This window comes from Stegostoma tigrinum, chromosome 1 (assembly GCF_030684315.1).
Source record: "Stegostoma tigrinum isolate sSteTig4 chromosome 1, sSteTig4.hap1, whole genome shotgun sequence".
In the NCBI taxonomy this organism is placed as follows: Eukaryota; Metazoa; Chordata; class Chondrichthyes; order Orectolobiformes; family Stegostomatidae; genus Stegostoma; species Stegostoma tigrinum.
Genome location: NC_081354.1, coordinates 105,643,801 through 105,669,680, shown reverse-complemented (window position 1 = coordinate 105,669,680; position 25,880 = coordinate 105,643,801). Strand labels below are relative to the sequence as shown.

The window sequence follows — 25,880 nt, the reverse complement described above, 5'->3', positions numbered from 1 at the left end:
TTTATTGTTGATATTTGGCATCACGGCAGCTCAGTGGTTAGCACTGCTGCCTTACAGCACCAGGATCCCAGGTTCGGTTCCAGTCTTGAGTAACTGCCTGTGTGGCATTTGCACATTCACCTTGTGTCTGTGTAGATGCTGAAGTTGCGTGCCTCAGCCCAAAGACGTGCAGGTTAAGTCAGTTGTAAATGCTGAGTTGCTCCATAGTGTCCAGGGATGTGCAGTTTAGGTCAGCAGATTAGCAATGATAAATATGCGGTTCTCGCAGGGTGTTTTGCTGGTGTTGTTGAAGAAATTTAAACCAAGATTGTGAGAATAAAGAGAGAATTTTTTAAAAAAGCAAACTACTTGGATAGACAAATAGCGCTAGCATAGAGAATAATTAATCGAGAAAGAATGAAATCTAAATCATAGTCACTGCGCATGAATGTGAATGCAGCAACATAGTAAATAAATTGGGAAGTTACTGGTGTCGACTGCTGTGTGGAAATATGATGTTCTGGCGATGACACAGATCTGACTCATGGTAGGGCGGCTTGAGTAACATAGAAAATAGGTGCAGGAGGAGGCTGTTCGGCCCTTCGAGCTTTCGCCATCATCCTTCACAATCATGTCTGATCGTCCAATTTAATAGCCTAATCCTGCTTTCTCCCCATAACCTTTGATCCCATTCACCCCAAGTACTATATCTAGTTGCCTCTTGAATATATTCAGTGTTTCGGAATCGAGTACTTCCTGTGCTAATGAACTCCACAGACTCACCACTCTTTGGATGAAGAAATGTCTCCTCATCTCCGTCCTAAATCGTCTACCCTGAATCCTCATACTGTGACCCCTGGTTCTGGATACATCGAGAACGTCCTTCCTGCATCTACTCTGTCTAGTCTTGAAAGAATTTTTTTATAAGTCTCTGAGATCCCTCCTCTTTCATCTGAATTCTAGTGAAAACAATCCCAATCTAGTCAATCTCTTCTCATATGTCAAACCCACCATCTCCAGAATCAGCCAGGTAAACCTTTGCTGCACTCCCTCGAGAGCAAGAGCATCCTTGCTCAGAAAAGGAGACCAAAACTGCACACAATATTCCAGGGCTGTGTACAAACGTAACAACACATCCCTGCTCCTGTACTCAAAACATGGTGCAATGAGGGTCAACATACCATTTGTCTTCTTTACTACTTGCTGCACCTGCACGCTTACTTTCAGTGACTGGTGCACAAGGATACCCAAGTCTCACTGCCCATTGAGCTTCAAAGACTAATGGGTGACCTTACTGAAACTTAAAGCTTTTATGCAATATGATAGGGTGGATGTAGGGAAGGTGTTTCTTTTGGCCAAAACTATATTGGAAATAATCAAAGGGTGTGAGGCTAGGCCATTCTAGACTGAAATGTGGGATTTGTTTCCTCTGCAGGTGGTAACTATTTGGAATTTTCTACTGTAAAGAGTTGTGGAAGCTCGAGCATTAAATATGTCAAGACATAAGTCAATAAATTTCTGGAGACATATGACATCAAAGAATATGGAGATAGTGCAAGAAAATGATATTGAGGTTGATAATCAATCATGATTTAATTGAATGGGTGAAGGGGGATGGTTTACAGGAGATGTGAGAGGCAAATGTTTTACACACAGGATGGTTAACACCTGGAATGCACTACCAGAAGAGGTGGTAGAATCAAATACAATAGCAGCATTTCAGCGGTATCATGACAGGTACATAAATAGGCAGGGAATTGAAAGATGCAGACTACATAGATGCAAAAAATTTTTATTTTAGAAAGGCATATTGTGTTGGCACAGGCTTGTTGCATGTAGGGCCTTTTCCTTTGCTGTACTATTTTTGGTTTGTTCTAGCATGCTAAATTGGTCACATGGCTTACTGTTGTTCTTATGTTCCTGTAACAGCCTACCAACCATCCTCTGCCCTTCCTTCCTGATATCAACTTGTCTTATTTCCACTATGACTAAACCTCAGAAAGATTTTTAAACTTTTTTTTTAATGTTCGCTCATGGCACTACAGTGTTGCTGATTGTGCTGGTATTACCCTCAGTTATATTCCTGCAGTGAGCTATGGTTAACGTAATTTACTGTTTCTCGAGTTAGAAGTTCCCATGCCATTTTAGTCACTATCATGTGTTATTGAGTTTATGTTAGCTTAGCTTTTGCAGTGCACGGAAAGTTTGTTCCACTGTTTGCCTTTCGGGTTCAACAGATTTCCATACTTTATATTTTGAAACATAAATTGGTTGAAGGAAGATGCAATGAAGACCCTTTTGGTCACTGTGCAATTGAGAACATTTATTTCCCCAAAAGTACATTTTTTCCATGCCCTTGAATATAGCACAGAAGAAATTATTTGACTCGTTGAATCCATGCCAGTTCTTGAAAGGCTTTCTAAACAATCCCAATATCTTGCTGCATTCCCATTTTCCTTTTTGTTATTCTTCATCTCCACAACCAACATGATCATATGCAGCAGCTATCAAGTCATTGCCGCTTGTGTGTGAAAAGAGCCTTCCCTGCACCTACATGGTCCTGAATTGCAGTAAAATATTAAGGACGTTCTTTTATATTCTGTTTTTAGAGATTACTTTCTGATCTTTCATAAGAAACTAGAAGAACAAAATTCAGAAAGCATTCCACTCCTGATTGGTTAGGATAGAAAACAATACTATTGATGGACTGTTACTTACTCTATTCATTGCTAATTCATCAGTTTCATTCAATATTTGAACAGAAGGCCTGTGTCTCCTGTGAAGTCCATAGGTTTTCAGAAGAAAGGGACAATGTGCCAGGCAACATGTAACTGAGGATAGTCAAATTAATAGCTATGACATCAGTTGCAAGTTAAATTTTAACAATTCCTGTATTATCACTGCAATAAACAATGACTCGGGGTACTGCTTCTTATCCCAGTGCATATTTTCTAACGACCTTTAGAGTAGGGAACTATTTCTCTCCCTCGGCATTTCTTTCCTCCTACACACAACAGGCTTTTAGGCCCTGACTTGCCCAAACCTAAACACTGCTATTTAATTTGTCACAGAATCCTCATTTTCATCCTTGATGATGTCCTGCACTTATGGTCTCAATGAGATTTGTTGTAAAACAGCAACTGTTCGATGAAAGATCTTGAAATTTGGCATCCAGTGCATGCCAGCTTTCCTGCTGTGACATTCAAATAGAAAAACCAACCAGCTTTTAAAAAAAGGAAACTGCCATTTCCTCAATGCAGCAGTTATTCAGCTCTGCGGCAACTGAAACAATAGAAACTAAAAGTTTTACTGTTTTGTTCTAAGATCATTCGTTATTTCTAATCTGTGCAACCATTTAATACCATGGTTGTATTTATGCAATGTGAGGGATAAAGAACAAGTGATTGACCTTTCTTCACACAGCAGGTGTAATGAAATAACTCACCAAGTAAAATGAAAAAGAATGATTGATATATCAATCAATAGTAAAAGATAAATGACCAAGAAATGTTAAGGAGCTTCGCAAATGTGAAACCCATTAAATTGATTGTGCTTGTAAACTGCCATCCTTTGATGCATCAACCTCTTGAAATAGACCTTACTTAAGATAATTAAGAATACTGTCTTGTGCCTTTTGCAGGAGAAAATATTTTACATAGTGCAATACAGCTTTCAACTGTGTTCATATTGCAGCTAATCTGCCAGCTGAGGCATAGAAGCTGTTGACTGCACTTGAAACGAAGTGCTGCTTAACATTTGTAGAAATGTTATGTGCATTAAGTAGGAACAGCCTCAGATATATTTACTCTGCATGTTTTGTAAGAATTTTCAGTAAACTTGAACAGTGAGTATTTTTGGAAATTGCTGATATTTTTATCTTGGCTCGATTTCCTACATGTTCTAGCTTTCTTTGGAATAAAATTTACATGGGTTAAAAAATATGCTGAAGTCTTTTAAATTCACATAAAATCTTCCTTATGATAAATTTTGATTAAAAATAATTTAATTAGTGTGTTGATTTTTGTCTGAAGGAAAAGCTTCTGTGAATTAATATAGAAATTACTTTGTTCTGATTTATGATAGGTGAATGTTGCATCTAATAAGGGCTGAAGTCAAAATACATTCTCTAAGTCTGCAGTTTTATTGTCACTTACTATTATGTCCTTCAAGATTTCAGTGATATTTCTGCGCAATAAAAAATATTTCTCTTTCAGAGAATGCTTTCAAGTGACTGTCATTGTCATTGTTCTTACATCTCAAATGATTATTTATAGTATGTAAAATCATTTAATATTAGCAAGCTTCTACAGAAATTCTTTGTGTAGCTATTGGAAAAGTGACAAAAGAAAGTCCAAAATCACCTTTTGTAACTGTTATGTAAATTGCATTGATTTAAGCAATGTATCCTGCATATATTTGTTTCCCGATCCTTTTTACAGCTCCTTGCTGCCCTGAATCATAGCATTGTCATCCTTCAAACAATCAAGTGAAAAGGCCTAGAACATTGATTACTCCTTATCTGGTCTCAATATAACCTACCTGGCATGTGCTGAATGATGAAATCAGTTCTGCCCTTTTTCCTGGGTTAAAATGTCAGTTGAAGTCAGGTTTCACATGGATTATCTTTTTTTAATGTGATAATCCAGGACTTTATTACAATAGTTACCAGCTTCCAAGAGTACTATATTTATTAAAGTGTACTTTTATTGTGTTAAACTAACAGTCTACTGTTATGTCCTAAAGAAACAACCAATGGACCAGGACAGTATCATTGCTCAGCAAGTGCAGAATTTCAATGTAGAAACTTCAGCAAAATGTTCCCCTAAACAATATAACCTTATTGAAATTTGTGCAAGGAATAGTTGTATAATTCTGCATGATTTTAAAATAAATGCTGTAAAATATGTTAATTACAAAATTGAGCTTTGGAAAAATATGATCAAACATTGTATTTCCAGTACATCGCTGTTTTGCAGTGTGATCACAAAGCATATCGCAGGATTAGAAAATAAAGCATCAAAGAGATTGTATATCTAGAAAAACCAATGAACAGTCCACTAAAATGAATAGATTTGAGCATCTTCTTTGTATCTATTTTCAGCCAAGATGAAGGAGACCAGGAAGAGTTTCCTGAAATTCAAGCCTCACCACCACCATCACCATTCCTTTCTGCAATCTTGTCTGCTTTTCAACCAGTGGCCTATGAGGATGAGGAAGAAGCCTGGCGTTGCCATGTCAATCAAATGTTGTCCGATACAGATGGGTCCTGTGCAGTGCATACATTTCATGTGTTCTCCAGATTGTTTCAGGTCAGTGATCCGTTGCCAGATGATAAGTATTTTTTGATGACAGATGCTGTGGATTCACAGCAAGTTGTATGCTTTACTGTTGCAAAGTTATTGAAACTGAATTTGTCAAATGGTAGGCACTAATTGACATCCTTTAAGTCACCCATCTCTAAAAGTGATTTGAAGATCTTACTGATATGCAAATGGATTCTGCTATTTATGCACCTTAGGATGTCAGAGCCTCTTGAACAAATATGATTTTGCTGAAGATTTGTTTTCGAAATAAAACGCTTTCTCTTTGAGCAGTGTTTTTGGAAAATGTCAAGAGTTGCACAATGATGGAAAAGAAATTGTTTCTTAATTCTGTGGCAAAAGTATGCTTGTTGCAATATATCCTTGCTAATGTTGTCATGATTACCCATGTGCAGCGAGCCCAATGAGTGGTAATGACTGATCCTTTTGTAGTGCCCCACATTGGTGCAAGTTACATTTATACGGCATCTTTAATATCAAACAATGTCCCATAGTTTTTCACTGAATTATAATTAAGTAAAATCTGGATAATAAGGCGAAGCAGAAGAGATTCGGAGAGGTGCTAAAAGCTTGCACACAGGTAGTTTTGAAGATGCTTTTAAAGGAGAAGAATGTTACAGAGAGAATTCCAGGAGTAGTCTGACCACAGCTGTGAAGAGAGAGAGGGAGAGAGATGCACATAGCTGCAATTGTAAATACTGCATTCTGGGAAGTTATAGAATTGGAAGTTTTGAAGAGCGATAAAGCCATGAAATTATTTAAACTTGACAGTGAGAATATTTGATTTATAAACTTGATAGAAGTTTATAAAATAATGAGATATATGGGTAGGATTGATGTTCAGAATCTTTTTCCCAGAGTTGAAATGTCTAATACCAGGGGGTATGCATTTAAAGTGAGAAGGGGGAAAGTTCAAAGGAGACTTGAGGGGCAAGTTTTTTTAGGCAGAATGTGGTAGGAGCCTGGAACACACTGCTAGGGCTGGTGCTTGAGGAAAATACAATAAGAGCATTTAAGGGACTGTTATATAAGCATATTAACATGCAAGGAATAGAGGAATATGGACCAAGGGCATGCAGAAGGGATTGGTTGCATTTGGCATCATGTTTGGCACAACATTGTGGGCCGAAGGGCCTGTTCCTGTGCTGTATGGTTATGTGCTTTAATATTAAATCAAAGGCAATGTATCAAGAGCAACTTAGGTTATGAATTCTAATGTTTTAGAGTTATGGATTATAATTAATCTGGACTTGGTGCACCGTGAAGTGAGCTAAATCTTTGGAGAATAGAGAAGGATCTCAACGTTGCAAAAAAAAACTGGTTCAGCTTTCTGGCCAGTGAGTGAGAGGAAATTGAAAGAAGGCTAGCGGTGATGATTTTGGAACATAGATGGAAAGAAACATAATATGACCTTGTCAAGCCTTACTCCATCATTCAGTATGATTGTGACTGATTTTGGGCTTCAGCTCCAATTTCCCATCTGCCTCCTGTATTCCTTGATTCCCTGAAAGATAAAAACATATCTATCTCATCCTTAAATGGTATCAATGATGAACTAACCACTGTCTCTGAATGGAGAATTTCAATGATTCACATTGTTTAAGTCAATAAGTTTCTACTCCCCTCACTCCTAAGTTGTTGGCCCCTTGTCCTAAAGCTGTGCCACTTTGTTCTAGATTTGCCAATCAGGAAAATAACCTCTTAGTATGTATCCTGACAATCCCCCTTTATAGTCTTGAATCTTTCAATGTGATCACCTCTCATTCTGCTTAAGTCTAGAGCAGATTGACCCAATTTCAAGGAGGTTATAGATAGTATTGTATTGAAAGAAAAGGCATACATTGATGCAAGTAATGCTAACAAAATTGAGGTTTATAAGTATTTTAGAAACCAGCAAAGGGACACCAAAATGTTGATTAAAAGGGCAGAGAAAGTGTATGAAAATAATCTAGCCAGGAAAATAAAAGCAGGTTCTAAGAGCTTTCACAAGTTTATAAAAGAAGAAAAGAGTAATTAAACAATGGTCCCTTAGAAGCATACACAGGAAAAGTCAGCAATGTTCTTAAAAGTACTATAATCATAGTAGGAACCACCCCTGCTTTCTCAGTATTGGTACTATTCCCTTATGAATGGATTTTCATTTGAACCGCACTACTTTTTGAACGACGTATTCAATGCTTTCATTTTTATTAACCTGTGCCAATTTCGTGTGATTCAGATAATAATGCAGAGATTATTACCTCTGTGGATCTTTTTTCTAATTTAATCTCTAGTTGCTCATATTCCCTTAGCAGAAGTTCTTTCTTCATACCATCTATAAACACGGTGTCCGCTTGCACCATGACAACTGGATCCAAGTTGCTGCCTAGCACAGAGGGATATCCTACTTGACACTAGGAATGCAAAATAACCTTTTGAGATTTGCACCCTCAGGTGCAGAAAGCAATATCTATCCCTCTAGCTATATTGCCCTCTGCTTCTACTATATTCCTTTTCGTTCCCTGTACCATTGCACCATTGTCAGTTTGCTGATCTTTGCAGGCCACACCATTTGCAAGAACGTCAAACCTGTGGGACAGCTGTTGGAGTTGAAATTCTTTCTATGGTGCCTTCTGGATCTCCATACTTGTCACACAGTCACGCTTTCCTGTCCCTTATCACGGAACAAATCAGATATGACTAATCTAAGAGGTGTAACTGTATTGGAGGGAAGTGTTTAGGTAACTTCCCACTACCTGGTGCATCATATGTCATTGAGACAAGTTTGCCTCATCCAAGACTGAATTTTAGATCAGCAATTAATAAAAATTGAGCTGCAGAGGGATAATGATGGGGAACATGGCTTTGTTTGAAGAACTGGTGAAGGGTTCCTCATGGTAGACTGGTTAGCAAAGTTGGATCACATGGAATACAAGGAAAACTAGCCATTTGGATACAGAATGGCTTGAAGGTAAGAAGACAGGTGATGGTGGTGGACGGTTGCTTTTCAGACAGAGGCCTGTGACTAGCAGTGTGCCACAAGGATTGGCGCTTTTTGTCATTTATAAAAATGATTTGTATGTGAATGTAGGAGGTATGGTTAGTAATTTGGCAGATGACACCAAAATTGGAGGTGTAATGGACAGTGAACAAGGTTACTTCAGAGTACAATGGGATCTTGATTAGGTAATCCAGTAGGCCGAGGGATGACAGATGGATTTTAACTTAGATAAATGTGAGGCACTGGATTTTGGAAAGGCAGTTACACTTAATAGTAATGTCCTGTGGGGCATTGCTGAACGAAGAGATCATCAAGTGTAGATTCATAGTTCCTTAAAAATGGAGTTGCAAGTCAATAGGATAGCAAAACAAGATGCTTGGTAACTTCCCTTTATTGGTCAGTGCATTGAGAATAGGAATTGGGCAGTCATGTTGAAGCTATACAGGACATTGGTTAGGCCACTTTTGGAATATTGTGTGCAATTCTGGCCTCCTGCCATAAGAAGGATGTTGTGAAACTTGGAAGGATCCAAAGAAGACTTACAGGTGGTTTTCCTATAACACAATGGCTGCATTCTTGTGTAACCTTGCGCCAAAGAAAATCGTATCATAGGGAAATGGCTATACCTATACAGCAGAAAGTTTGTGTTTTCCAAACAGTGACCATTATTCATCAATTGCATTACAGCCAATTCGCATCAATGAAACATGCGTTATAGCAGAACTACCTGTACAAGGATGTTGCTAGAGTTGGAGAGTTTGAGGTATAGGGAGAGGCCAGAATGGCTGGGACTGTTTTCCCTGGAGCATAGGAGGCTGAGATGTGACTTTATAGAGGTTTACAAAATCATGAGGAGCATGGACAGGGTAAACATACAAGATCTTATCCCCAGATTGTGGGAGTCCAAAATTAAAGGGCATAGGCTTAAGGTGAGAGGGGAAAGATTTAAAAGGGATCTAAAGGGCAACTGCTTCATGCAGAGGGTGGTGCATGTGTAGCATGAGCTTCCAGAGGAAGTGGTGGGGGCTGGTACAATTACAACATTTAAAAGGGATGTGGATGGGTCTATGAATAGGAAGGGTTTAGTGGGATGTGGGCCAAATGCTGACAAATGGGACTAGTTTAATTTAGGATATCTGGTCAGCATGGACAAGTTGGACCGAAGAGTCTGTTTCTGTGCAGTACATCTCTGTAACTCAATGACTGTAATTAGTATTGCATGTCATTAGCACGTGTGTAAACTGATCACATTCCTTTGGCTGTTTTGGAGCAGTACATGGATAAGACTGAGGAGGGGACAAGGGTACATCAGTGGAAAACACGTGGTATTAGATGAGAGGGCCTTGCTGAAAATATTCTGGCAATGCAGTAGATTGGAGTGAAACCAAGTGAAGGCAGCCAAATTGCATTGAACAATTTGGGCGGTACGGTGGCTCAGTGGTTAGCACTGCAGCACTGCAGCCTCACAGCTCCACGGATCCAGGTTCGATTCCAGCCTCGGGTGACTGTCTGTGTGGAGTTTGCATATTCTCCCTGTGTCTGCGTGGGTTTCCTCCGGGTGCTCCAGTTTTCTCGCACAGTCCAAAGATGTGCAGGCTAGGTGGATTGACCATGCTAAATTCCCCATAGTGTTCAGGGATGTGTGGATTATAGGGGTATGGGTCTGGGTGGGATGCTTCAAGGGGCGGTGTGGACTTGTTGGGCCGAATGGCCTGTTTCCACACTGTAGGGAATCTAATCTAATCTAATCAATGGGAGAGGGTCATTAGAGAAGGACAGTATTGACCATGACACAGACTACAGAGGAGTTCAGGAAATTTGAAAATATTGGGAGGGGAAATCCAGCAGAGGCAAGAAATTGAATGAGCCAAATCATTCCTAACATTGAACATGGAAGTTAAGAGATTTATTGGAAAGAATAGTCAATGCAAAAAAGAAGTGAAACGTTGCCTTTGTTCTTCAGCATTTTCTTGGAGTAGTGAATATTTTTAACAGAATGAGGCACAAAAGTGCTGCTATGGTCCAGCTAGCGTTTATAATAGATGTCTGATTTGTGTGCCCCCTGATTTACACTAAACTCTGACATTGCTTTGAAGCCAAACACACTTTCATTGACATATATAAATCCTTTGATGTCAAAGTGCTTTTAATATGACTGACACAGGGTGAAAACGTTGTTGATGGCTGATTCCTTGTTTCTACAGAACATTCAGAAAAAATTCTGTGCCATAACTCATGATTCAGTCAGTCATTTGGGGGACAGCCTGCAGAAGATTGGGTCAAAGTTCAAGAGCTCATTAGAAGTAATGATGATGTGTTCAGATTGTCCTACTGTGTTTGTGGATGCCGAAACTGTAAGTTTTAGACTTTTCCTACAATAAAATTAGTAACAATTGTATAAAGGTGGTATAAGCCCATTTTATGTATACAATACTATGTCATTCTTATAGAGTAGTTACAACTTAATCACAACCATTCATATTGCTGTATTCTAAAAATGCAAGATGCATTTCTTGAAAGTAATGCTTCGAAAGTGGTTTGCTGTTCATTTTTATGAGCAGCCTTCTGATACTTCAAAAATTCTAAAATCAAACATAAACTTAATATTCTGAAGTTACTGTCTTTATTTTTAACACTTCACTAGTTGGCCATGTATTAGGAAGTATCACACTGACCAATGATAATGTGAAAATCTAGGGTTTGCACTAAGTCAAGTGCTAACTACAGATAATGTTTAACTAGAAAATGTTTTGCATCTGTATACCTTGGAAAGCACCAAAAGTTAGTTAGAAAGTTTTTATGGGGGCAAAAGTAACATTTTGATTATAATGCAGGTGATCTGCAAAATTAAATTCTCAATTTTTAAAACCCCAGTTGTGTTTCTTCATTTTATTATTTTCATTTTTAAAAATTCTTCCCTGCCCACCACCTCCCAACTGTCTCTAGAGATGTGACAGGGTTCTGCCTGTGCATTACTCAACATGTGAAAGACCACACAAGCAGCCTTTTGTCCAGTCTATCACCAGTGTCATTGAACTGGTCATGGAGAGTAGCCTCAGATAATTTACCCTGTTGCTTTCCTCTCTTCTTAATTATGGGCACTAACAGAGGAACCAGAATTACAAAGAGTATTAACTCACTGAACAATTCTGTTCATCAATCTCTCCAGCATAAATGTACATTCTAAATTTTAATTTACAGAAGTACATTTGAAATGTATAAAGCTAACAATTTTTCTGTTTATTTTATACAGCTTGTCTCATGTGGATTGTTAGAGACATTAAAGTTTAGTGTATTGGAGCTACAAGAACACTTGGATACGTACAATGCCAAAAGAGATGGAGCTGAGCAGGTAAGCTGTAGAAACTGTCCTTTGCTTATATTAATAAAAACAAAGTGGTAATTGTAATCTTTCCAGAGTCACACTTGCTCTGATGGTATGATGCAGCATTTAAAAAGTGTGGAAAATACAAGTAAAAGAAAACTTACTACAGCAGTTTCCTCTCACATATCCTTCTACTGCTAACCTAGTAAATATGTTCCACAACACCTCAGATAGAATTGCTGAATGCAATGTACATTTATCAAAATGTTGTGAAGAAGTACTCCACTTTTTAGAATGCAAATTAATGTGGAATACAGTGGAATGAAAACTTAGAATTATCTAAAACCTGAGAAGCAATATTCTTGGTTTTATTTACATATTTTGTTCTGTCTGTACTAAGAAAAAACTAGATGATGTTTCCATTTTTCCATAATCCCAATCCAAAGGAAGAGTCAATTGAAAATGGCGCTTTTATCTTTTGCCCTGATAGTGGTGTTCCTCTTTGGGATCGTAGGAGTTCAGAATTACTGTTGTCGTGGATCAAATGGAAAGTGCGTGGTAACAGTTGTAGTAAAGAGCCAACGCATTTGTCCTGAGTGAATGTAAATGCCAGAAAAATAACAAACTTGCCCAAAAGCATGATGAGGGAAGGTGCTGGCCAAGTGGCATTATTGCTGGACTGTTAATCCAGAGACCCAGATAAGGTTCCCAGGACCTGGGTTCAAATCCCACAGATGGTGGAATTTGAGTTCAATAAATATGTGGAATTAGGAGTCTAATGATGACTGTGAATCCATTGTCACTCGTTGGAAAAACTCATCTGGTTCACTAATGTCCTTTAGGGAAGGAAACTGCCATCCTTACCTGGTGTGGCCCATATGTGACTCCACATCCACAGCAATGTAGTTGACTCTTAACTGCCTGCTGGGCAATTAGGGATGAGCAATAAATGCTGCCTAGCCAGTGATGTTGTCATCCCATGAATGAATAAAGAAAAATAATGTTTAGACCAGGACATAGGGGAGATGGTGATGCAGTGGCAGTGTCACTGGTCTCTTTATCCAGAACACCTACCTATTGTTCTGGTGATGAGAATTTGAATATCACCATGGCAGATTGTGAAATTTGATTTCAATGAAAAATAATTTGGATTAACAGCTAACCTAATGATGACCATGCAACTATTGACAATTGTCATAAAAACCAATCTGATTCATTATTGTCCTTTAGGGAAGGATGTTAGCTGTCCTTACCAGGTACAATATTATGTAGCATCTTGTGTATTACCGTGACTAAGTTGGATCATGCATAAAAAGGGGTCTGTGAATAATAATGCAAGATTCAGTACTCCTGTAAGAAAAAGCACAGACTTGGACATCAGAACGGTGTTTGTTCAGACTGCACTAACTGCATCCTGTTCACTGATAGCTCACATCTGCACATCTAAAATTTCCAAACGTCATATAAAACTAGCCTGCGTCTTTTAAAAAGAAGATCCATTGTTATTGAAGCAGGTGCTGAGAATTGTGCATGAAGGTAATCTTCTCAGAAACAGTGAGAAACCATATCATGTGGGAGACAGCATGTTCTGAGGTTTTTGGATGTTCCATTGAGGCTCTTGACAGAGGAGAAGTAATTTGCAGGGACTAAGAGGTCCTCCAGATACTGGTCAAAAAGTTTTAAAGCAGATGGCCAAAATGGAGGTCATTACAAGGAAGCAAGCCCCAAGAACCCGACTGTAATGCTGAAAGTTCAAAAATCTCGTGTATGGCCGAGGCCAGTGAATATGTCTTCAAATGTCATATTCACTCAATAACTGAATTATCAGCTTCATGCACCACTCAACATACTATGTCTGCCGGGGGCAGGACTCATCCTTGTCATCATTCATGCTGTTACATAATGCTCACCCGCATCTTCCAGGTTGCAAACACCACCAATAATTCAATCACAAAACCTACACCACCCAAACAGATGACAACACTAAATGACACATTTTGATCTCTATCAAGACAAGATGATATACATCTTAAGCAGCAGAAGCTATGCTGCAGGGGACATGTACACCTGCATGTCCTAGCCGCTGTGGAAGTGGGGGTGCAAATTCCATTTACACATTTGTTGGCCCCATCATGCCGAAGCTAATTTTGCCATCTCCATTGCAGCACAAGCACAATCACTTAACTTGTAGGGAAAGTTTAGACAGTTTATAACAGTATGTGAATTAGTGTGCAAAGGAGCTTGCATTGTGACAATAATCCAGTGATTTTTCCAACACCAGCCATCCTCCATTCCTTGGAGCACAACCCAACTGTCCTTGACTTGATTATGACATGATTTTAGTATTATATATTTTAGTGTTATGTTCTTATGTCCTGCTGATGCACAGTAGATACAGGGCATTGAAACATACGCTTTCATAAGAAGTCTGAACGTTTGTGTCTGAAGGAACTTCCTGGTATTACTGAATCTAAGATCATTCTATTAAGCAGAAGGACCCCATTGGGCCCATTGAACATACAAAGGACATCCCACTCCACTGTATGGAGGTTTTAACCATGGCCAGTCCACCTAATCTGCACATCTTCGGTTTTCTCTGGGTGTTCTGGATTCGTCCCACAGTCCGATGTGGATACCGAGAGAATGTGCAAACTCCGCATACACGGTCACCCAGTGCCGAAATTAAATCTGCTTCCCTGGAACTGGTACTGGAAAACAGCAGTGCTAGCCATTGAGCCACCGTGCCACCTTAGTTGAGGCAGGCCTGAGTTGATTGAATTAATACCGGAGAACCAATATTAAAATGCATATCAGGAAGGAGGTCTGTGGCAAGGGGCTGATTTATTAAAACTAGACAAAACAGTGTGAAAGTACTGGGCATTAAGAATAAAATAAGGAACCCAATAAGTTAAAGGGCCTGTTTCCACACTGTAGGGAATCTAATCTAATCTAATCTAAGTTAAATTATACAAAGCTCTTAGACACCTGCTCTTTGTGTGGTTTCTCCAGTTTAAGCTTGTATACATGCTGAAGAAAATCCGGTCTCTAAACAGGGTGCAAGTGATATATCGATCCTAGATGTATCAGCAAATGGATTGGCTACAAAAATTAATAATTTAGTTCAGAGAATGGTGTGTCTGGAGGGCACATGAATTAAGCTTTTAAATGATGAAAGGATTGGATGCAATCCAGTTTTGCTGCATTATTTCAAATGGACAGGCTTGATGGAATTCAAGGTCATTCCTCCAATAAAACCTATGTGCGAATTGTTCGGTGAGTTGCCAGAGAATATTTCTTTGCAGAGTCACTACAAGCTGCCAAGAAATGGTGAATGGAAGTTGCTTCAGTACTTTGAAGAAAACTTTGACACGTAACAAGACATGTTAAAACCAAAGGGAACTGCTAATGGCTCTGCAGTGAACCTGATAATCCACAGATAAATACACCTTAGTTTCCCATCGCCTCAAGTTCATTCTAAAGTTTCTACACTATCCCCCTCAACTGACACCTTGATTGTGGCAGACTTCCATCCCATTTTTAAAAAGTAGTTTCTAATCAACCTATTGAGAGCATATCTCTGAAGCAAGTGAGACTTGAACTCAGGCTCTGGCTCAAAAGTAGGAACACTGGCACTGCACCACCAGAGCCCCCTTACATCTATACAGTAACGGTTTCCACCTTGGGCATTGTCTGCTGAGATCCAGGAGACCCACAATGACAGTACAGTTTCTGCTGCTTTTGCTCCAGAAGAAGACAGTGAGCTAGGAATGTTCTCGATTAGGTCCCCGTTGTTTCATACTCATTCAACCGGTTTAAGTATAACAGCTTCACGCTGAACATCTGGCAAGTGACAACAAAAAAATGCAGATTGGGAGTAATATTGCTGTAATGGAATTTCTGATTAAAACCAAGCTTAATTACAAAGATGATCCAAGTAAAACAACTTTGAATTCTCAAAGAGCCACTTAAACCCAAAAGTTCAATAAATTGCATTCAGTTTGGTTTCACCATGGTCATTCAGCTCCTGACTGTGATATCGCCTTGGTCAAAATGACTGCCCAAAATATATGGACAAAAGAGTTCAACTCCAGAGATGAGGTGAGAGTGACTGCCCTTGACGTCAAGGCAGCATTTGACGTAGTGTGGCTTCAGGGAGCCCTAGGCAAAACTTGAATGGGTGAGAAATAGCCAACACAAAAGATGATAGTTGTGGCCGTTAGGGCCGCAATAAATACTATAAAAATATACTACCACAAAAAATAATCTCAGTTAATGGATCGCTTTTCAAGAATTCCCCAGGTTAATTAGTGTCCTCAAGCCAACTGTCTTCAGCTGCTTCATCCATAACGTTAGAAATGGAGATGTTCGTTGATGACTGCGTCACTTTCGGCATCACCACCACATATTACAAGTCAGGAATATGCTTGGATACTCTCCACTTTGGTTCCAACGACACTCCAGAAGTTTCACACATGCAGGATCAAGCAGCTCATTAGATTGGCACCTTCATCAGTGACTCAGTAGTAGAAGTATATACCATGTATGAGATGCACCAATTCACAAAGACATTTTTGACATTACCTTCCAAACCAGCAGCCTCTACTGCTTAGAAGGGCAAAAGTATCTGGTGCGTGGAATTGTCACATGCACATTCCTCTCCAAGCCACACATCATCCTGACTTTGAATAGGTCCAAATCCTGCAAATTCTGTCTTCCTAACAGCACTGTGGATTTAATGATTAAAGTTGTAATTAAAGAAGGCAGCTCATTAACACTTTCTCAAGGGCAGTGAAGGATTGGCAGTAAGTCCTGACATGACAAATAGTATGCACATCCAATGAAAGAATTCAAAAAAGTGAGATACAAAGATTTTGACCACCAAGTATACTTTCCTGCTGAGCATCATTAGAAAAGTATTTTCCCTTTTGCACTCATTATTCTATAAATGCAGGCCGAGTCCCTCTGCTGTAAATTCTAATGAGGTTTCAAAAGTGGCAGATCCACAGTTGGTAAGATCTTCACAATTCACCAGTTTCTAGAGAAATGCAGTGAACAAGCAGACCACTGGCTTCTTGAATGCATTGCATTGTCCGACCTCTGCATGAAGTGGTTGAATATGTACACAATTTCCTTTCCAAACCATGGAAGTTCAGTTTCCTTGTTTCATTATGGATCTTTTGAGTTTTCTCTGAATGAACAATTCTAATTAGCATTCAGCTGTGGATCTTAATTATAGATTATGAGGTACTCTGTCAGTTCCTCGCATTTATGCTTCATCCGTCTGGCTATGCATCCCAAAATGTAATAAGCTTTCATAACTGCTGCTGCATACTGTTTCATTGATTTCAGTGCAAAATACACCAGTCCCCCCAGGGCACAATTGTTTTATTGTTTCCAGTTGTGAGCCATATACTTTGTAGAAAATTTCTAGTTAGCCTCTTCAGAGGTGTTATTACACCTCTCTAGAACAGGTGGAACTTGAACCAGATCTGGCTATTCAGTTTATAGTTTTGCTGTTAACTTTACCTTATCTTTGTCCACATTATTATGCCATTGTCTTTTAACTGTATCGCTTTTTGAACCAACCTGATCCCTTTGTATTTATATTCTGTTATAGTCAGCTGAGGTGGGGTAAATCAGCTCCTTTATTTTTAACCTATTCATTGGCCAAAAGAAAAATGTGTTCTTTTTAAAATGAAGCTCTCCCTCTAATAAAAATGTAGTCACCCAGTGTTTTGTGAAAGTTAATGAGCTAATTACAGGTTTTCTTGAATGAAAAAAAATGCAACCTTATCGTATGATAACTTAAGAAGAAATAAAGACACAACATCAAGCGCATTTACACAGGCCTAACGTTAAAAAGGCCTGGTGTTCAGTAGAAAAGGAGGATGAAATAACCATGAAGTTTGCGGTAGAGTGGCAATGAGGACTACACTTTTAACCTGAGAGTACAGTTGTTTGATGCTTTGTATTCTCAGCAATAACAAATATTTCAGTTGTCCTTTAATTTCTGTATCTTGATGTGTCTTTTTAATCAGCTCTGTTACTTTTTGAGAGACTAAGAGCGAGCACTTTGTCCAACTTGTTCCAGTCACAAATCCTTCTCCCCAGCTCTGCTAAAAGCAATCCAGGTGTACGTCAAAATGGGAGATGAAGGTTTCTTCACACCTGGCTGGCTGAACAAGTTTCAGTACATTTTGATAAAAATGTTTGTTTTAGTTTGGACAGTTTTATTTATTCCACTTTGGTTTCACAAAGCTTGGACAGCTGATTGTTGTAGCCATTTTAAGTTAGTGTATTTTCTTTTCACCGACCCAAAATGTCAACTTTCCTACTCCGATGCTGCCCGGCCTGCTGTGTTCCTCCAGCTCCACACTGTGTTATCTTTGGTTCCCTTTTCTTAGGAAGACATACTGGCATTGGAAGGAGTCCAGTAAAGCTTCATCCAGTTATGGAGGGACTGTTTTATGAGGTGAGATTGAGTAGGTTGAAGCCTGGTCCTGAGCTTTTTCAGTTGGCTTTACAAGATTCCCAGACGTCAGATGTGGTTGACCCTCAAATGGCCATCCCCAATCTACATGCCTGCCTAATATTGTGATAGTAAGCCTCCCCCCAATTTGGTAATCACCGGAGGAATCTCTTATACTTATTCATGAGTAATGTGAAACTTTCAGAATTACAGTCACTGTTCCCAAAGTGCCATTTACAAATTATAATCTGTTGTAGAATTTAAATTCTTAAGCAGTTATCTTTCTGTTAAAATCATTTAAGAATATTTTGTCATTTTCCCTTATATTTACTTGTGTTGCACAGGAGCTTGCCTGAATGTGCCGATTTCTGTTTGTTATTACTATACAGCACAATCTATGGAGTGCTCCATATCTTTGTCACAGGGAGAATTAAGTATTCTTGTGATATGATCAGCAATTTCCTTAGGGAGTTCTCTGAGGTGTCTTTTGTGAATACAACTGATTACAGTCATAAAATCTGAGAGAGAGAGAGAGAGTCTGGTGCATTTAGTAAAAACTGACCTAGGGAGCCAGAGTTTGAATGTCTAAGATTTATGTTGATGTTCCAGTTGAAATCCAGTCAAACTGAAATAAAATTGGATAGCTGTTTCCATTTGGAACTACTGAATTCATGTGCTTCCAGTGAATACATAACTATGAATGCTCTTTCAAATATTTATTGCAAGCCTCATTAATATACTCATATAGAGATACATATGTAAAGAAAGGCAGATATTTTTCTGTGCCTTTGCATACGTACAATTATCCTATCCCAGCCTGTGCAGATCAGGTGAGATTATTCGATATGCAGTTGTTTGGCCAAGCATACATAAGTATAACATTAGTTTCCATGTGAAGTATATGGGCTTCTCAATGTGGCACCTGTCATGTATGCTGTTTCCAGTTACCATCAAGAAATAGCAAGCCAAGAGCTTGATTAAGATGCGTAGATGATTTTGAAATCCACATTATCAATATTTAAATCCCCAAATTATATTAACAACCAGCACCCCGCCAAAAAAAGACAAAACTTCAATGTTTCTTGTTGTGGCGTTATATTTAGCATACTTCACCTTTAAATAGTTGTTTAAATATTTGACTTATTCAGTGATGAGAACAAGAGGATCTACTTCACTTTACAAGCATCTTCTATTGTAAACTCTGTGTGATAAATATAATTAAATTGGGTCACGTAGAAGACATAAGATTTATAAATGGTACTTGGAATTCATTCACTGATTGAATTAGATGCTGCAATCTCTGGAGTACTCTTTCCATTATTGTACAAGCTATCAAATTTGATTTACTGATTCTGGTGCACTTTTTAAATTGATTAAATGAAGGATTGGCTTTCTGTTTTATCACTAAAATACGGATTTTTGGGATGAGATGTTTTGGAAAGTGGTCTTTACTGACTTTTTATATGCACAATATTGGTTTATAATGGGCAAAATGACATCTGTGGTTAACAAGAATAAGCTATATATGCTCTGTAAACCTGCATTTTTAGGATGCATCGACTCTTCAATTTGTATCTGCCAAATAATTATATTTTAGTGCATCATGGTTCAAAAATGAACTTTCTGCAGGAGATTTTCACAGCCGCCTAGAAGTCAATAATTTGAAACTTTTGGAGTAATTTTGAATTTTGGAAATGTAAAGGAAGGTTAGGAACTTGGATACATTATTAATCTAATTGAGTTGTTTAAAGTGTTAAAGGGATTAGAAACGGAGTAGAAACTGAGGAGATCTATCCTGTGGGGGGTTTAATTCAAAATGTGGTGACACAATCTTCAAATTGAAATTTGTCTTTTTAGAAATAAGACCAGGAAGTATTTTTACACAATGTGGGTAATGGAAATTCACCAATTTCCTGCCCCAAAAATTTGTGGATGCAGTATCAGGTTAAAATTTCAAAACTCATATGGACAGTTTTTAATTATGTAACGGTATAAACAGGTATGGATTGAAGGTGGGAAAATGGAGTTAAATACAAACACACAAATTAGGAGCAGGATTTGGCCACTCATCCCTTGACCTGGCTCTTTTCTGGACCTTCTGGTCCAAATCCCACATGCTTTATTGATTATGTTCTCAATGTATATTGCCACTTCCAAAGATCAATGCACATGCATCCATTGTCCTTGTGTCCCAGTGCACTCTTTAGAACTATATTGTAAAGTCTATGTTACCTCTTAGTATGTCTCCAGCTGAAATAAATCATCTCACATTGATAACACTTATTTCTACTGTTGCGAAACCATGCCAAAGAAATCAGCTGTATATCTCATGATATACAGTAAATGGTACCCAAATTGGAAAACTGCCAGGTCTGAGGATTTTGATATCTTTCCTATTACAACAACATGAAATTGGTGAATGCCCATCTGTCTTCCCCTTAAAGGGAAAAGAATATTGCCATCATTAGTTACAATTGAGATTTTATAACTGAAATTTTGCATGTTCAATTATTGTACAATTCCGTCCACCCAGTTATTTCAATGTACAAAGATAAATTGTGACCTAAGTTAGTAATGCTATCTTCTGCAGCTAAAGATGTTGTTCAAAGTTAGTTTCATACAGTTTTCAAATAAATTCTGAGAAATAGGTTCCCAGGAGCCAAACCCAGTATTTATGCTATCAAGATAATAAAATGTGAGGCTGGATGAACACAGCAGGCCAAGCAGCATTGCTCCTGAGATGCTGCTTGGCCTGCTGTGTTCATCCAGCCTCACATTTTATTATCTTGGAATTCTCCAGCATCTGCAGTTCCCATTATCTCTTTATGCTATCAAATCGTTTTCTGTTGTTTATAGCCTTAGTTCACCAAGCAACCTCAGTTTTCCATAATTCAAACATTTGTTCTTCATGGCACTGTTTTTGGAGCTGTGCTCATTCAGGCAGGTACAGAGTTGGTGCCTTGCGGATGGCAAAATGGCTGTGGGTAATTTGTGTGGCTAGTGATGTTAAGTTTCTTGTTAATAGCACCATGTTCATGGTGGTGTAATCAAGCATAGTAATGAATTTTAATGTCCAGATGAGATGGTTAGAGTCTGTCATTAGACATGGTTACTACTCGTCACTTTTGTTGTTATTTGCCACTGACCAACCCAAGACTGAATCTTGTCATCTGTCTTGTCATCTTGTCTTCTGCATGCTAATAGAAACTGCTTCATTTTTGAAGGGTTTGGAAGTTGTCTGAGCTTAGAATCATATCATCAGACAGCACAGAAGAGGCCCTTTGGCCCATTGAATCTGTGCATCAAGCATTGTGCAATCATCAGCAAATATCTCCAGTTCTGACCTTTATGATGGAAGTAAAGTCATTGATGAGCCAGGTGATGATGTTTGGGCCTAGGATGCTGTCCAAGTAACTACTGCAGCGATGTTCTGAAGCTAACCTGATTATGCTCCTAGAACCACAACAGTCCTCCCTCTGATGAAGGGTCTAGGCCCGAAACGTCAGCTTTTGTGCTCCTGAGATACTGCTTGGCCTGCTGTGTTCATCCAGCTTCACACTTTGTTATCTTGAGTCCTCCCTTGTGCTAGGTTTTACTCCAAGTTACTGATTCCCATTGTCTTCAGTTCACACTTTCATTGCTGATTGAGAGTAAACTGTTACATTGTTAAATGTATGGATTGGATTTGTCCTATTTTTGATGGAAAGGACATACTTCGACAACGCCAGTGTTGTAGCTGAACTGGAATACTTGGCTCTGTACAAAACCAATTCTGGAGTAAAAGAATTCAGTACCATAGCCAGAATGTTGTCAGGAACCATAGTTTTCACATTATCCAGTGCATTCAAGTGCTTCTTGGTATTGTACAGAGTGAATTTAACTGGCTGAAATCTGGCATCTAAACTAGTGGGAATCTCAAGGCTTAGATCAATCATTCACATGGTCCAACTGGCTTGTCATTTGAACTTTCTTGGACTCTGTACCATAATTCCCATTCCCTCTAATTTTTCCTGCCGCACCGAACAGCAGCTTTTGGAAGCGGAAGCTATGCATTGACACCTCCGGTGGCGCTGCAATCACATAGCTTAGCAGGAAAGTTCAGTATAAACTTGGAGATTTCTTTGGGGTTGACGGACATACGATTTGTGTAGTGCATTGGCTTTGCTGTAAGAATAACATCTGGGGATGGTCATCTGCGATTTATGTATAAATTACCATATATATGACATTGTCATTGTTTTTATGCTGAATAAACTATTTCCTTAAAAATATGATTGAATGTTATTTCAATGCAGTGGTTGGAGAACTGTAAAAGAACATTTGGCACAGTTGATGCTCTCCAGAGAACAAATAGAGAAGCACAAGTGAGTGATCTTTGTTTCTATTTTTTTTGCAACACTACACCACCCCTACACTTCATTTTTCTGCTTTGCTTGAATTGAAAAGGCCTTAGGAGAAAGTGAAAGAAGGATCATTTATGTACTTATCTGTTTTCAAAATGTAATTCTTCATCTCAGCAACTTGTATTATTCTGGGAACGGAGTAGTACAAATAAGTTATTTTTCTCGAGCATGATGTTTACACATCCAGCTAATTGTGCCAGAATGTCTCCTATAATTCAAAAACCTGTATTACATTCTTTATCAAAGATGCAGAGCATGGGAAGACAAACATTGGACTATCCTCACGGAACTGTGTACTGAAGGTCATAAGTGTGAGGTTTGAATCCTGCAATATCACTATTTATAAATACTAGTCTAAACTAATCTTTACAGTATTTATGATTGCCTGCTTTCAGATTATTTATCACCTTTTAATGTTGCTCCATATTCATGTGAGTAAATAAGATCATGTTAGTCAAACAAAAGAGGCGTTATTTTGTATTCTAAAATAAATAGGTATTAATGGTCATTCTTCCAGTGACCGTCCTGAATGAACAAAAACAAAGTCGCTGAAAAAGCTCAGCAGGTCCGGCAGCATCTGTGAAAGAGAAAACATTTAACTTATAGGATCCAGTGACCCTTCCTCAGAACACAAGTTCTGAGGAAGGGTCACCGGACCCAAAACGTTAACTCTGTTTTCTCCTTCACAGATGCAGCCAGACCTGCTGAGCTTTTCCAGCAACTTTGTTCCTGGTGTACAGCATCCAGAGTTATTTCGGTCTTCGTTCCTGTCTGGAATGATCTGTTTGTCTGTCAACTAACTAATTAGCAAAATAAACTGATTCAAGTACTCTGTTTCATTTTCTACCATTGTACAGCACTGTAAATGAAGAAACAACCAATAGAAAATTAGGGTGTAAACAGTGTTGCATTTACCCTTCCTTTGCTGTGAACAGGATGACTATTGCACATTTGTTTTTAAACTACTATTGGGCAGATCCGACTCTTCCAGAGGGTGTTCACATTCTTGCACGCTATCAATTTTGAGGAAGTGTAAACCATGCAGTGTGCCTGCATTGACCGATGAGTACCTGAAATGTTTAAAAAAAAAGACAGGGCTCAAGTTAGAAACAAAGTAGGTAAAAAGGTTATAGTTGGATTTGTTTAGTGCTAACAGATATTTGCAAAATAGTTTCTAAATTTTGAATATGAAAATAGTATTTGATTAGATCAGATGAACTTCATTACAACTCTGACATTTCTTCCACTCGAATTAACAAAAATATTGAAGTTCTCGGTAACACTTTCTGAGAAAAAGAGGAATTATGCAGGAATTTCTACAAAAAAATCTAAATGGAGTTCAGGCTGTTATGATGGGGCTGAGCCAGGACGATAGGTTTGAATGTTTATTCCTGCTGAAATGTGCTACTTGATGTTCCGAAACTGGTTGATTACCAGGATGTGAATTGTGTAGGAAGCAAGTTTCACAGAGCCAATGAGTAGTCAATATGTTGATAACTAGGCTCATTCACAATAAGTTGTTTAGAATATCAATTCTGATGTGTTACTTGGCACTAGTGTGACAAATTTTAAAAGATAATTAGCCATGTAGAGCATCATACTCTTCTATCCTTCAAATCATCTTTTTCTTTACCACATGAAAGTTTGCCAACAATGTTTGAGAATTGAGTTGGATGATCACACTATGTTGCGAAATACAGATGCTGTTGATCATATTATCGAACACCTGCATCAACCATTCCAGTGTCATTCATGCAGATTTTCAACACTCTTCATGACTCCTTAGATACTAAAGCAGTTCACATTCAAATGCAACCAGATTTAGATAATATTCAAGCTTGGACTGACAATAGCAAGTAAGTTTAACTCTTACACAAATGCCAGGCAATGAACATCTCCAACAAAAAATGATTTAGTACACTTTGACATTCAATAGCATTATCATTACACAATCACCCACTATCAATATCCTGAGCATTACACTTGACCAAAATTGAAACAGACCAGCCATTTCAATAATTTGAGTACCAAAGAAAGTCAGAAACTAGAAATCCTGCAGCAGTTATCTCACCTCTCACATCTCTCCTCTCGCTTCTGCAAAGCCTATTCGCCACCTACAAAGCAAAAGTCAGGATTGGGAAGGAATACTGTCCATTTGTCTGAATGTGTGGATCTCGGTCAACAACCAGAGACTTGACACCATCCAACACACTATACCCCACCTTCCAGAGTCACTCCCTTCCCCAGTGATGCGCAGTGGCAGCAGGATGCCCTGCAACAACTTGTCAAGGATCATTTGACAGCAATTTCCAAATCCAAGACCATCCAGAAGGACAACAGCTGGGTGCATGGAAATACCACTTGCTTGCCCTGCTTCAAGTCACACAGCATCCTAATCTGAATCTATACCACTGACAGGGTCAAAGTTCTTAACCTCCCTTCCTAACAGCATTTTGGGTGTTCCAGTGCCCCAGAGGCTGCAACATTTTCAAGAAGGTGGTGAGCCACTACATTCTCAAAGGCAGTTAGGTATGGGTGATAAATACTGGCCTGGCCAGCAATGTCCATTCCCGTGAACGAATTGCAATAAAAGCCTATGGCTCCTGTCTACATTCCAGCAATAGTGCTGAAGACATGGCAAAATTAGCCATGCCAGTGGCTTAACTGTTCTAATACAGCTACAATACTAGTTTCTAGATGACAATATGAAAAATTACCCAGATATACCGTATTTGCAAAAAGTCCCCATTACCTTGCCCCATCAGACTACTCTCAGTCATCAGTGAAATGCTGAAAGATGTCATCAACAGTGCTATGAAGTGGCACTCACCTAGCAATAACTTGCTCACTACATTTGTTCCAGCCCTTCTGTCAGGCCCACTCAGCTCCTCACACCAATACAGCCTTTGTTCAAATCTGGACTAATGAGCTGAACTGGAGTGATGGGGTGAGAGTGACTGTCCTTGCTATAAGACATTTGACTCAGTATGGCATCAAGGAGCCTTGTAATAAAAGCAAAATATTACAAATGCTGGCAATCTGAAATAAAAACAGAAAATACTTGAGAAACCCATCAGGTCTGGCAACACCTGTGTTGAAGGAAACAGTGTTTCAAGCCTAATATGACTCCTCTTCAGATCCCGATGGAAATGGTCTTTGGAGGTTATCATCCCAACCCTAGGACACCTCTGCAGGAGTTTTTCAGAATGGTATCCTAGGCATAGCCATCTTCAACTGTTTCATCAATAGCCTCTCCATCAGAAGCTGAGAAATGGCAATGTTCATTGATGGTTGCACAGTATACAGCACCATTTGTGACACCTCCAATACTAGAGCAAGATGTGGATAACATTCAGATTAGGGCTGATACAAGGCAAGTAATATTGGCATCAACAACTACCTC

The 25,880-nt window shown here is 38.8% G+C and overlaps 2 protein-coding genes across 9 annotated transcripts in view; one reads left to right on the top strand and one right to left on the bottom strand.

The window, feature by feature from the left end:
• fryl (furry homolog, like) overlaps window positions 1-25,880 on the top strand; it is a 361,259-nt gene that overhangs the window by 309,496 nt on the left and 25,883 nt on the right. For 7 of the 8 annotated variants that reach the window (XM_048544223.2, XM_059647684.1, XM_059647683.1 and 4 more), the window contains 4 exons: window positions 5,081-5,288; window positions 10,485-10,634; window positions 11,534-11,632; window positions 22,370-22,438. In XM_048544223.2, coding sequence (XP_048400180.2) covers window positions 5,081-5,288; window positions 10,485-10,634; window positions 11,534-11,632; window positions 22,370-22,438 — 526 coding nt within the window. Of the gene's footprint in view, window positions 1-5,080; window positions 5,289-10,484; window positions 10,635-11,533; window positions 11,633-22,369; window positions 22,439-22,723; window positions 22,789-25,880 lie in introns of all 8 variants that reach the window. The other variant, XM_059647690.1, reaches the window with a different exon arrangement.
• Window positions 23,222-25,880, bottom strand: part of zar1 (zygote arrest 1) — a 31,197-nt gene continuing 28,538 nt past the window's right edge. Inside the window, exon 3 of the mRNA XM_048544282.2 lies at window positions 23,222-23,547. Within this exon, the coding sequence (XP_048400239.2) occupies window positions 23,494-23,547 (54 nt within the window). The 3' untranslated portion in view covers window positions 23,222-23,493. The remainder of the gene's footprint in view (window positions 23,548-25,880) is intronic.